This window comes from Anser cygnoides, chromosome 1 (assembly GCF_040182565.1).
Source record: "Anser cygnoides isolate HZ-2024a breed goose chromosome 1, Taihu_goose_T2T_genome, whole genome shotgun sequence".
In the NCBI taxonomy this organism is placed as follows: domain Eukaryota; kingdom Metazoa; phylum Chordata; class Aves; order Anseriformes; family Anatidae; genus Anser; species Anser cygnoides.
In genome coordinates, this window is record NC_089873.1 from 29,960,753 (window position 1) to 29,972,985 (window position 12,233).

At 36.5% G+C, this 12,233-nt stretch overlaps 1 protein-coding gene across 7 annotated transcripts in view; it reads left to right on the forward strand.

The window, feature by feature from the left end:
• Nucleotides 1-12,233, forward strand: part of DOCK4 (dedicator of cytokinesis 4) — a 252,082-nt gene that overhangs the window by 135,794 nt on the left and 104,055 nt on the right. For all 7 annotated transcript variants that reach the window (XR_010829121.1, XM_066991664.1, XM_066991646.1 and 4 more), the window contains one exon: nt 4,526-4,651. Coding sequence is in view for 6 of the 7 variants with exons in the window: in XM_066991664.1 (XP_066847765.1) it covers nt 4,526-4,651 (126 nt within the window). In the remaining variant the exon portion in view is untranslated. The remainder of the gene's footprint in view (nt 1-4,525; nt 4,652-12,233) is intronic.

The following is a 12,233-nucleotide window of genomic DNA, read 5'->3' on the forward strand; positions in this document are numbered from 1 at the left end:
GGTACTGCAATCTTCCCTGTAAAGAAATTCCAAGACAGTTTTCCTGTGATAATATAATGCTATTTCCATTTATGCATTTATTTTCCATGTGAATTTAAAAAAAAAAAAAAGTGTGAGGGAGCAAAAAACCTCCTCTCTTGATGGCCTTTCTGACAAAAGTCTTAGGTACAAGAGTTCATTTAATTTGTGACCCTCAAGAAAGTTGTAAAAATCTTGCAAAGGCTGTTTTTCTTGCATTCTTATCTACTGAGCCAAAAAAAAGAATGTAAAGTTGAGGGAAAGAGTAAGAGTTTGGAGTTTGCTCGTTCAGAATAATCACAATCCAACCTTTAACAAGGCCTGCAGGGATTGAATTTACCTCTCTTTTTCTGTCTGTTCCCAGACTGTAATTTGTGGGATTTACTACACAGATTCTGCTGTGACCAAATTTCACAAGATATATACAATTATTTTTCCCATATCACAATGAACTAATAAAAGATTTTGTTCACCAATTATAATATGAAAATCTACTGGTTTTATCTTTACAGTTGCATTTTGGGCATTTTAAATACTATGAGAAATGTGAACACCTGTATGTTTTCAGAATATTGTTAACACCCTTAGGCAGCTTTATTTGGACAGATGCCTTATTTTATTACCTTTCTTAAAATACAATCATTTCTGAATAATATTCTCTCTGTTTTGGTTTGGTTTTGGGGAGGAAGGGGGGGTTTGTTTGTTTGTTTGTTTGTTGTTTTCTGTCAGCTTCCTGAGCAGCTGCTAGGCATTTTCTTCTTAATATGATCTAGGATGCTCTGTTGCCAGTAGATAGAAGCTGAATGTAAATGCTTTCCCCTCCTCCAGAAGCTCAAATGCAAATAAGTGATGTGTAAGTATAATGAACAGTTGCCTTTTGTTATAACTAATTGCAGAAATCAATAATGCAGTATAAAAGCTGCCTTAAGCTAAAATCACGTATCTAACAGAAATACAGGATGCTTATTCAGCAGCTTGTCAATTTTCTATATTCTCTGTCATCTGAATGGTAAAAATCATCCATGGTGAACTATAGTACAAGTTAGCTGTGAGAAATCTCTACCATTTACAAAAGAAGTAAAAGCAGATCTGTTTGCAGTAGCACATGTAGTTTTGTAGCAATATTTTCAAAACTGGAGTAAATGAAGAACAATAATTAACACAATAGGTTTTAATTATGAAGGAGGTACTTTAAACATGAGGTAAGTAATCGGATTTTTTTCGATGGGGACAAAGCTAGACTGTGTACCTAATTAAGGAAAGTATGCCAGTCATTTAGAGACTGGATCATCATTTTTATTTTCATATTTTAGCTCCAAATGTTCTAGAAATGGAAGATGTATAGTTGTGAAGTTTTGGAGAGATTCTAGGTCTCAGAAATGCTTCAACGATCATATCAGCCACCATCAGATGCCACATGTGGTGGCATTTTACAGTTTTCTATTCTGCTTTGTCCATGTACAGCTGTTCCAGCAGGAAAGCTCAATTTTTTTTAATTTTTTTTTTTATTTTTTGAAGCTGAACTCGTTAGAGTTGGCTGATAATTTTATAGTCTAATGAAGGAACTTACATGAGAAAAAATGGTATTGACGTACATCATCAGAGTGGAATTAATTGAAACTAAAGGATATTAATTTTGTTATAAGACAGAAAAAGCATTCGTGTTTTCATAAGAGAAAAGTTAATCAATTCTCTTTCTATTTCCTTATACAAAAAGAGTATCTTCATTATTTTCATTGCATTCCTTTCCTTTGAGTATCTTCTCCATCTCCCCCAGACTGGCTACAGACCAAATTGGAAGCCTGCTCCACCTTGACTCTGTCTCATTACTGTCTGGTGATGAAACCTTCCTTTCTCAGAGCAGTAATCTTATCTCCCCCCTTCCCTCCTCCTCCCTAGAGATAGCTATAATCTCTTGCAAATTGAGTTCAGTGGCTCTCTAGCCATTACAGAGATACACAAAATTCTGCTTACATTTTGGTGAGGAAGGTGGTTTCTTTAAACTAGTCGGTGCCTCCTCATTTCACTTTGTTTTGCGGCGTGTCTGAGCGAGTTCCTCTTCACTTCAATTGAATGTGCAGGCAGTGTTATAAAAATCTGAATGGCTCTGTGGTGTGTCTGCATAATTTAAATGATCATAGTTAACTCAAACTGATAGTCTGGTAACTTGATTTATGATAAAGATACAAACTTGTAAAGTGTCCCTTGTAAAATGTGTATTATTCTGTCTTTGCAAAATACCTCTTCCTCATGATTTGTATTTCAGATAAATGCTTCCTCAGTCACAATGAGTGTCTAGTTTCTTTGTCAAGTGGTATTTTTGTAGACCATAAATATGGAATCGATATCACACATAACTGGCCACAGGTTTTGTGTTTGGCTGACAGCACAGTCCTCAGGACCCCTCTGGCTTTGGCTGGCTGGACTTGTCTTGGCCTGCCTGCAGATTTGTTTTGACTTGTAACAGCATTTATCTAATAACAAACCAATAAATTATATCTACTTTATTTTAGCTCTTGCTTAGCTTTGTTCAGTTTTCCAGTGCAACACACATTGATATGAATACTTTGTGCTTTGTATCTAGTAGATAGTTATAACATGTAGCTACTGTATGTAGAATTGGCTATATGTAATCCCTCAGACTGAAATGGAACGCTGCTCTAGTTTGTTAGTAATAGGCGATAAATTTCATTAATCTCCCTTTGCTGAGTCTGTTTTGCCTATGACGATAATTGGTGAGTGATCTCCCTGTTCTTATCTCAACCTTGAGCCCTTTTCACTCTATTTTCATCCCCTTTTCCGTTGAGGAGGGGGAGTGAGAGGGTGGTTGTGACGGAGCTCAGCTGCCCAGCAAGGTAAAACCACCACAGACATAAGCAGGCCACCAAGGGTTTGTTTTCTGGTCTACACTGATAGCAATTGTCACATCTCCCTAGAAGTTTTTAAGTGGTTAATCACAGAACACATTACCATTACCAAGATAAATAATGTCCGTTATTAAATTTAGTCCTTAAACTAGAATAGACTTCACTGAACATTTTTCCTTGTAATATTTGTTTATGCGCTGATTTGGAGATGCGTAGGTGAGCTCTTTTTCATGTTAAGAGAATGGAAGTCTGGTTAGAGCACCACATTCTCTGGAGTTGCCAAAATAATAAAATGTAAGAGTAGATAAGAGGAAGAACATAAAAGATGTTATGCTAATGAAACCTCTGATCTCTTCCAGGAAGTAGGCTGGACTAGTAGTACTTAGGACAGATCTTTCAGGTTGCGATTTAAGAACCATCAGACTTCAAGTAAATTCATTCAATTAAACAGTTACATGCTCATAGGGGAAATTTCTTCCAAAGCCCAAAGGACCAATGACCTTGTTGTTCAGTTTGTTATTTACTTAAGCTTAATCTGAAGTTAATCAGTTGTCTCTTTATCTCCAGTTGTTCAGTGTATATGAAGAGTTTCTTCTTATCTTCCCCTTGATCTGTTGACACATAATATGCTGTAGTAATGCTGAAGGTCAGGGCAGATTAATCTCTGCAAACTGTATCACCCTGACGCTTGTCTTGATGATTATATTTGAAATAACCAAAAGGCAGGCCTGTTGTTTTTGCTAATTTCAGCAGTGATGAAGTATTGTGTTTGCAATTTCTTTTGTATACTGCAGATATAATAGCTGAAGTTATGCTTCCTAAATTCTAAAGCAATGAATGTTGGGAAATGATTATATATCACCCTTGCATTTTGCATGTCTATTAGCAAACATAGAAAAGAACACGATTGATTAAATCTGATGAATATTGAAAAAAATGTAATTTCAGTCATTATGGCATTACTTTGCCTATGTAACAAATATTGATTATGGTAGATTTGTTTATTGGAGTTTTTTTCTTCAAATTTTGGATGAATAATTGTATTACTTTGTATAAGGTGAAATGATGCTTCGTAATGAGATGTCCCTGTTTTTCTGATGGGTAGGGAGCACCATGGTTGCACCTTTTTTTACATACCAATGAAGGCAGTGTTGTATTGAAGTAAATGAAAAAATTAAATGGTAGCAAGTATTACCAATTGACATTTCTCCTAATTGACATTTCTCTAACTTTTTTTACCCAGTTAAGGTCTCTGTCCATCTCTGTTGAGACAATTTTGATCTGATGTGTCATTGTAGTTCAGTTACACATCAGTAATAATTTGCTAATTCTTTTTCATGGGTTGTTATTTTCTCACCCTTCTGGATTTCTGTGTGTTGATACCATTCCCAAATATGTTAATACTATTGATATTACTAAATATAATAACATGATATAATAGCTTGTAATAATACGATAATATAGTAATAATATAACACAGAGTAATAATATAATAGCTTGATATTACTAAACTTCCTCTCAGTTGTCTGACCCATCAGGAATGCATATATACTTGCAAACATACAAAGTTTTGAAGAAGGAATAATGATCATAGTCTGTTTGAATGTCTTATTTTCCCTTGTTTCTCTCTTCAATTTCAGGTCTGGCAGTTTCTCTTCAGCTGCTTCATGGAGACATAGAACAGATTAGGAGAGAGTATACATCCATGTTTACCCATGGAGTATCCATAACAAGGAAGCTAGGTTTTTCCAATATTATCATGCCTGGTAAGTTTAAAAGAACAAATTTTCCATAAGCAGCAGGAGGAAGAAATTATGAGAAATTACTGATCTTTCAGTTGCTTTCGAAACACCTATCTCATTCTAAAAATCCTTAAACTTTTCCGGAGACTTTTATGTGTTTTTTTTTTTTTTTTTTTCTGATATAAATAAAAGTAAGCTATATCCCAGAGGCCCCATCAGATTAGATAGTTACTACATAAACTTCAAAAGCGCATACAGCCATAGCAGTCTCTTTTTGAGAGATGAAACCCTACTTTATGGAAGTGAAGATGACTGAATACAAGACTGCTGAGCTCTGCACAGAGAAAGCAATAACCGGCAGGACACTATGTTCTTCAGAGCTGGTTACTTCCTAAATAAGGATTCACAGACTTTTACTGGCACTGTACAGCTTCTGGTTTCACCAGGTTCATGCCTCAACTGATGAGATAGAGATACTGGAAATAGGTCATTGTAGGGATGTGGAGACTTTATTTTGAGCAGATTGTATGATAGTATACTTCAACCTGTTTAAGTGCTAGAAGGAAGGAAGGTTGAAAGAATGTGTCAATATGTACGTGAAGAAGCAAATATAGGAAGAAGACAGAGGTAATATCTATAGTTCCTTCCAATAAATGATTTTTTTTTAATTTAATTGGTTGCAGGAAGTTATACAGCCAATGTCTTTTTAAAGGAAAAGCACTCTTACAAGCAGATGAGTTAAGCAAGATTTTTGTGTTACTGAGAAATGTTGGAGGGAGGAGTTCATATCTTTGTTTCAGCTCTGAGTCCACATGCAGTGCCTTGACTCTCTTGGATGTAAGTCATCCTCAGGACTTGGAGTTTTTTAATAGGGACTATTTCTTCTTTGTAAATACATGATTTGCATTCCTTTATACATACATCAGAAGCAAACTGAGGTTTGAGGCAAGAATATGTAAGCTTCAATGGTTCACTAGTCAAGGAAGTCATAATAGGCATTTAAAACTCAGTAATGAGACTCGGCTTTAGCTATGGGCATGTACTTCTCTTGAATTTCTGCCTGAAACTTGACAATTGAGAATTCACTCTTGTGTTCTTACTGCCAATTAAACATCTGTCCTTCTGCATCCCTCATCAGTACTACTAATCGCTTAAAATTTTCAGAGCACAAGTTAATAAAACAGGTTTATCATTATTATGAAAATATTCTGCTGATGTCACCACGATATTTAGAACAGTAAAACGCATGAGTCTGGTACCATTTAATTAAGAGGTAGATTATATACGCATGTTTAATGGAAGTATTCAGTTGAAGTCTTAAGGCTCTTTAGCTAGGTTTTTTTTTGTGACTGTTGAATTTTTCTTATGAATCAAATGTGTATTGTAGAGAATATGGCTGATAACAATGGAAGCAGGTTTACAAAGCTACAAAAAGCACACTATAATTCCCATTAAGAAACCTTTCTCCATTTACTCATTATTTATCTATGATTTAATGGCCTTCTGCTCTGTTATCAAATTTTCTCAGTCCTTTTCTTAGTTCTTATTTTCCATTTGTGTAATAACTTGATGTACTAAACTGCTAAAAGCATGTTATAGCAGAGTACTGTCTAGTGAGCTGCTGGAGGAGCTTTCCAAACCAGAATCAAATAAATGCACATGCTCGGTTTGTCCTTTTTTATTGAAAATATAATATATGGATTTTGGTGTACTGCTTTTTCGGTCAAAATGTATGCATACCTCAGTTTAGAAAAAGTTCAACTTCTAGTCTGTGTTTGTTGGCATAGAGGAGATTTATCCTAAAGAGAAATAATCATCTCATTCTTCTAACGACAAGTTCCAAGGGCTAACCAGAGCAGTGTGCTCTAGGCAGTGAAATGCCTGCAGGAGCCTACCCTTTAAAATGATTTTTTCTTTTAAAGCTCCCCTTTCATTTTGTTTCTCTCTAGTGTCTCTTTTCAGAGATGAATGAGAGAACTTCATCTTTTGCCACTGGAAATGGTCACTAATTAGGTCTTTTTTGTTGTTTTTTGTTGAAATTGAGTGTGTTGCTCTGGCTAATTAGCACGTAGGTTAGGGTTCTGAAGGAGACTGTCTTGAATTATTTAGTAAGAAATACTACATGCTGCTAAACTAAAGTATCTGTTGTATAAAGTGCCAGATTTTAAGTCCATCTCCTATTTTGGCATATTTAAACTCTAACTGACCTTTGTTTTACATTGTATCAGTCCTTTTCTTTTTAGAGGTTTTGCTTCTAAAAGTAACTAGGATCAGCATAGGTGCCATACCAGAGTCTTGATGACAATAATAATGCATATTTTTACAGAGCAATACTTTTTATGTCAGTGAAGACTGACAGGGTGAAGCCTCTTTTCAGGATCAATGGAATTTTTTAATGAAGAACTTCAGGTGTTTTAAGACATGAAGTAGATGAGTACAAAAAAGGCATATATGATTCAAAAAAGGCTGTGAAATAGGTAACTCACTCTATTCTAGACAGCAGAATAAGGAAAGGAAGTAAAAATGTCATCTTATGAGCCTAATCAATATACATTTTCTAGGTTTAACAAGGATATAAGGCACACTGTATGCAACCACTAGTACTCCCCTTTCCATCATCCTTATGTGGCAGTCGGCAGATGTGCAAGCTGATATTCTTGGAAAGCTTTGTACCGCATCAAAGGACAACTGTGCTTACACTCTGAATTTCTATCTTAACAGTTCAACATTTCCTGAAAGGACAGATAGCCTCATTGTTACTTATATAAGTACACTGGATGTCTATGAACATACTAAACTTCTAGAGAAATACTTTAAATTAATGTACATAGTAGTTGGTAGAATGTGAGAGCCCTTTTGTATATTTCTATACATAACTGTACCGGCTTTTTTTGCTCTTTTATATTCTGTACTCATATTGAATTTGGTTTCAAATTTAACTTACAGCATCTGCATCACTGCCTAACATCAGTGCTGTGTGTTATGCTCGTGTGTTCTGGCACATATGCATGCACTTACTCTTTTGCATCTGTGCGGAAGATACCTAACTCCTTAAAGAAGCCTGATCATTAGCGTGTGTTGTATGAATATTTTAGAATCAGAACAAACCCTAGCACAGGTGTTTGTCTAAATGAAGATTTACTGGAGGGGCCAGAGCTCTCTGCTGGGGCTGCCAGTTGTAAACAGACTGTAAGCTATCATGTGGTAATCATCTATAGAGTTGCACATCTTTATTGTGCTTTTCAAACTAGAACTGCATCTGGTTTACTTTATTTAAGGTAGAGTGTTATTAATAGTGCTAAGTCTACTATTGTTAGTATTTGTCTTACTACTTGGTACAGTCAAAATCCATTCAGTGTGAGACACTAGCACGTAAAGTAAAATAATCTTGTGGATTTCTGTAAGAATTATTTTTTCACTAAGAAATACAGTTAGGCCCAACCATTATTTCCTGAAATTCTACCTAGAAATGTATTCTATGTAGCTTTCTATATAATATAAAAGAGAACTCTGAATTTAAACAGCTAGAGATGTACGTTTGAAATAGTATATATATTTTATAGCATCTCACCTTCAGATGCCTTAGTCCGTAAAATATACTGCAGTGTATAAACAATTGGCCTGTTGACTGACATCTCAACAGATTTTCACAGACAGATACCATTTACCTATAGGCACCCTTTTTCAGTTTAGGATTTCAGATGGTGGCATTACCACTGCTGAGATCTGACCACCACTTCCTCTGAGTTTGGATTAGCATTTATATTTCCTCCTGTCCGTCCAAAGTATTAAACTCTTTTGAAATTAGAAGAGGTTAAGGAATTGACAAGTCAGCAAAATGGTATTACATTGACCACTGTTTTCCCTATATGTAACTGTAAGTGGTCTACAATGCTGCTATCTGTATCTGTGCTAGTCAGTCCTGACTGGAATATTCTTTGATTGTAATACTTCTCTGAATTTTTTGGTCCTCTTCTAATCCTGTGATTTCCCTTCACAAATAGCATAGCTAAAGACTCTACATGAAGCTGCAGCATTAATTTCTGTAATAGAATTTTAATGCTTCCAGACTTCTCTTATGTTTGACAAACAACAGAAGTTGTGTTTTGTTTCTCAGTGTTGTCTTTTATAACAATTTCTGGTCATTTAGCAGATACAATGAGCTGCCTAGGATGTTTCAGTACTTTGAAATTGCATACAAGCTTTCGTATGCTTAATTTAGGAACAGTAACTTTTTTTTTTTTTAACCATCACAACTGCATTGCTTTACATTTGTCAAGTTTTAAATCCATGAGGTGTCCTTTAGCTCACCAGTTATAATATCTCACCAGAATTGTCTTTTAAAGCTTCTGAATATATTTACTACTCCTTCATCTGGATTATTAAAAGGTCTTTTGTTCTTTTCATGTGCAAGTGCACTCTTTCCAATCGTTCTTTCTTTCCCTTTTCAGAAGCTTTTAAAGTGAAACTAGAACTAAAATATTTGTCTTTTTATACAAATGATCTCACAAAATGCTATCCATGTGATAACATGCATTTTTCAACGATGTGATTTTGACTAGAAGCATATTCCCCCTTTCAAAGCTTAGAATAAGAGTCTGGAGAGCAAAAATGTAAAGAAAGCTATGGAATCTGTTCTCGTCATCATGGTAAGTGTATGTGTCTATGTAGCTGTCAGTGAGCTTGGACTTAGTAAAGAACTGTTGATTCTAGGAAGAGAAATATATGTCTGACACACTTAAACGTTTTTCTCCCACAAGGAGTGGTATGAATTTTTTCCAATCTTGATCAGCCTGTATGGAGTACAAACAGCCTAAATTTCCACCTGCCACTGTTTGCTGTTCTGATTTCCAAGAATCCAGAAATATGTATTTTTAATTACTGAAAGTAATATTGCCTTGGATATATTAGTTACACAAAATATGTTTGAGCAATATTGTCAAGTAAAGACACCTTGAATTTTGACCTTTCACAAAACTGTAGCGCTCCGTGGGGAATATCCTCTGCTTTCAAATCCTATTTTAATACTATTTAAAAGCTTTGATCATTTCTACCAAAGGAAAATCGCTGGAGAAAACAAAGATACTAATACGTGACTCCATACTTGGTTAGGCAAGTGCAAAGAACTTTTATATTGTTTTCCTTCTCCTTCCCATGGCCTCTATCTTATTTTTTTGGTTCATTAGGAACTGATGGAATAACAGAAAAGGAATATGGAAAGGGAAGAAAAGCCAGAATTTAAATGAACTTCCCTCAATTTAAAGTTTCCAAATGAAATTTAACAAAAACAAGTGCTGGATTCTGCACCTGGGGTGGATATATGTACAGTGGGGGATGAGAGGCTAGAGAACAGCCCTGCAGAAAGGGATCTGGCGGTTCGAATTGATGGCAAGTCAGCAGTATGCCCTGGGAGCCGAAAGGGCCAGCCTTATCTTGGGGTGCCTCACCTCGAGTCTGTGTGCAGTTTGGAGCACCACAGTGTAAGAAGGACCTAAAATTATTAGAGTGCCTCCAAAGGAGGGCTACAAAGATGGTGAAGGGTCTAGAGGACAAGACGTATGAGGAGCGGCTGAGGTCCCTTGGTTTGTTCAGCCCAGAGCAGAGCAGGCTGAGGGGAGGCCTCATGGCGGCCTGCAGCTCCCTCACGAGGGGAGCGGAGGGGCAGGCGCTGAGCTCTGCTCTCTGGGGACAGCGACAGGACCCGAGGGAACGGCATGGGGCTGGGACAGGGGAGGGTCAGGCTGGGGGTTAGGGAAAGGTTCTGCACCCAGAGGGTGGTCGGGCACTGGGACAGGCTGCCCAGGGCAGTGGTCACAGCACCGAGCCTGCTGGAGTTCAAGGGGGGTTTGGATAACGCTCTCAGACATAGGGTCTGATTTTTGGGTGGTCCAGTGTGGAGCTGGCAGTTGGACTCAGTGATCCTTGTGGGTCCCTTCCAACTTGTGATATTCTATGTTTCTGTGAAGTGGAGAATGAGGAAAAGGGCCTTCTGCAGATAATATATTTGGAGGAGTAAGGTGGCTTTCTTCTGAGCATAGAATAAGTAGCAGCGATACGTTGGAAGTATATACAAGGCAGTTATGTCTTGGAAGTCATTCTTCACTAAAACAGGTAAATAGCATTAGGAGACTAACAAGCGAATGTGTTAGCTCTGAAAAAATAGTCTCAAAATTCTGTTAAATTCCTTAGAAAGTCAGCAGGTCTGTTTTCTGTTAAACAAGCTTGTAAATCGTTTACTCCCCACTGTTTAAATCAATTTGTTTTACATCTCACTGTTAAAAGGAAGAGCAAGGAAAAGTCACACAGAACATGGTAGATCTACATTTTGTTTGAAACCTGAAAGTTTTACAGTTTGAGAATCCGATTTGTAAAGGGCATTTCATTTGCTTTGTCAGCTGCTTTCTGATGAGTTTTTTTTAGGGCTTGTTGAGAGTTTCTGCAATAAAGCTGAAATGTAAATTATGTTCTCTTGAGAAAGGACAGTAGGATAACTGAGAAAAGGAGTCTGTTTTTTCCTCTTGGCCTTCAGTTTAAATGCCAAAGCTTACTAAATCCAATAGTAAAATGGAGAACTGTTACCAAAGTCACCAATGCTCCTGAAATTCTTATACAGTGTTCTAATTCTTCTCTTATAGTATTACTGATAGTCATGTTAAATAAAAACTAGCTAGTAACACAAAAATAACAGAAATTGTCTTATTTCTTTCTGCCCAGCCCGTGTCACGTACTTGAATGCAGCCACACATTCACACACACACACAGCAAATAAGTTTTTCCCAACTGTCACCCAGAGGATCCCAGTCTCAGACCTTTTCTTTTTGTATATATATATTTAAGCACCCTGTACAACATTCTCTCATTCCGGAGCCATATGTGAATATTACTGACAAATAGTAATTATTGTGAGTCTGTGCTTCTTGCAAATAGCAAAGTTGTTCTTTGCAGCAGTAAGCAACAAGTCAAGATATTGCTAAACAAAGAGAAAGCACAGAATAGACATCTGACTGGTGGTTGTCACAGCCCTTAAACCTGACACACATGTTCACTAGCAGCTTCAGTCATGTCAATGAGATTTGCCTTGTTTTTAAAAGTATTGATAGTATTTCTCCCTTCAGAACTGCTTTTTTTAAGAATACAGTCACTGATAAGCAGCCAGCCACTTTTTCAGTACTTTCTACAATGCTAAACAGAAAAGTAATTGTTGCAGTAAGGGGAGTTCACTTATTACAGTGATGAAATTCCTTGTGAAATGCAGTGTGCCTGTATGTTCTTGTCTTGATCTTTCTAAGGATGTCCTTCACTCAGATAACATCATTTTGCACTGTGATTTTCATGAATGGTGCCAAATTGCTTAACTTGCCTTTATTTTTAAATTGACCTTTTTAAATTAAATGCAGCTGTGAAGCTTGACGTGAAATTCTTATACGCTAGAAGAGAACAAATCATGAAAGTTCAATTGCCAGAAAGGCATTAGCGAGTGTTTAGTAGTGCTATAGTGTTCCAGGACTTTTTTTTTATTTTTCTCCAAAGTGGACATATTAATAAATACATATATTTTGATTGTTAAAGTATTTACAACCTCCAGGTTGAGGCTACTGAAAATACA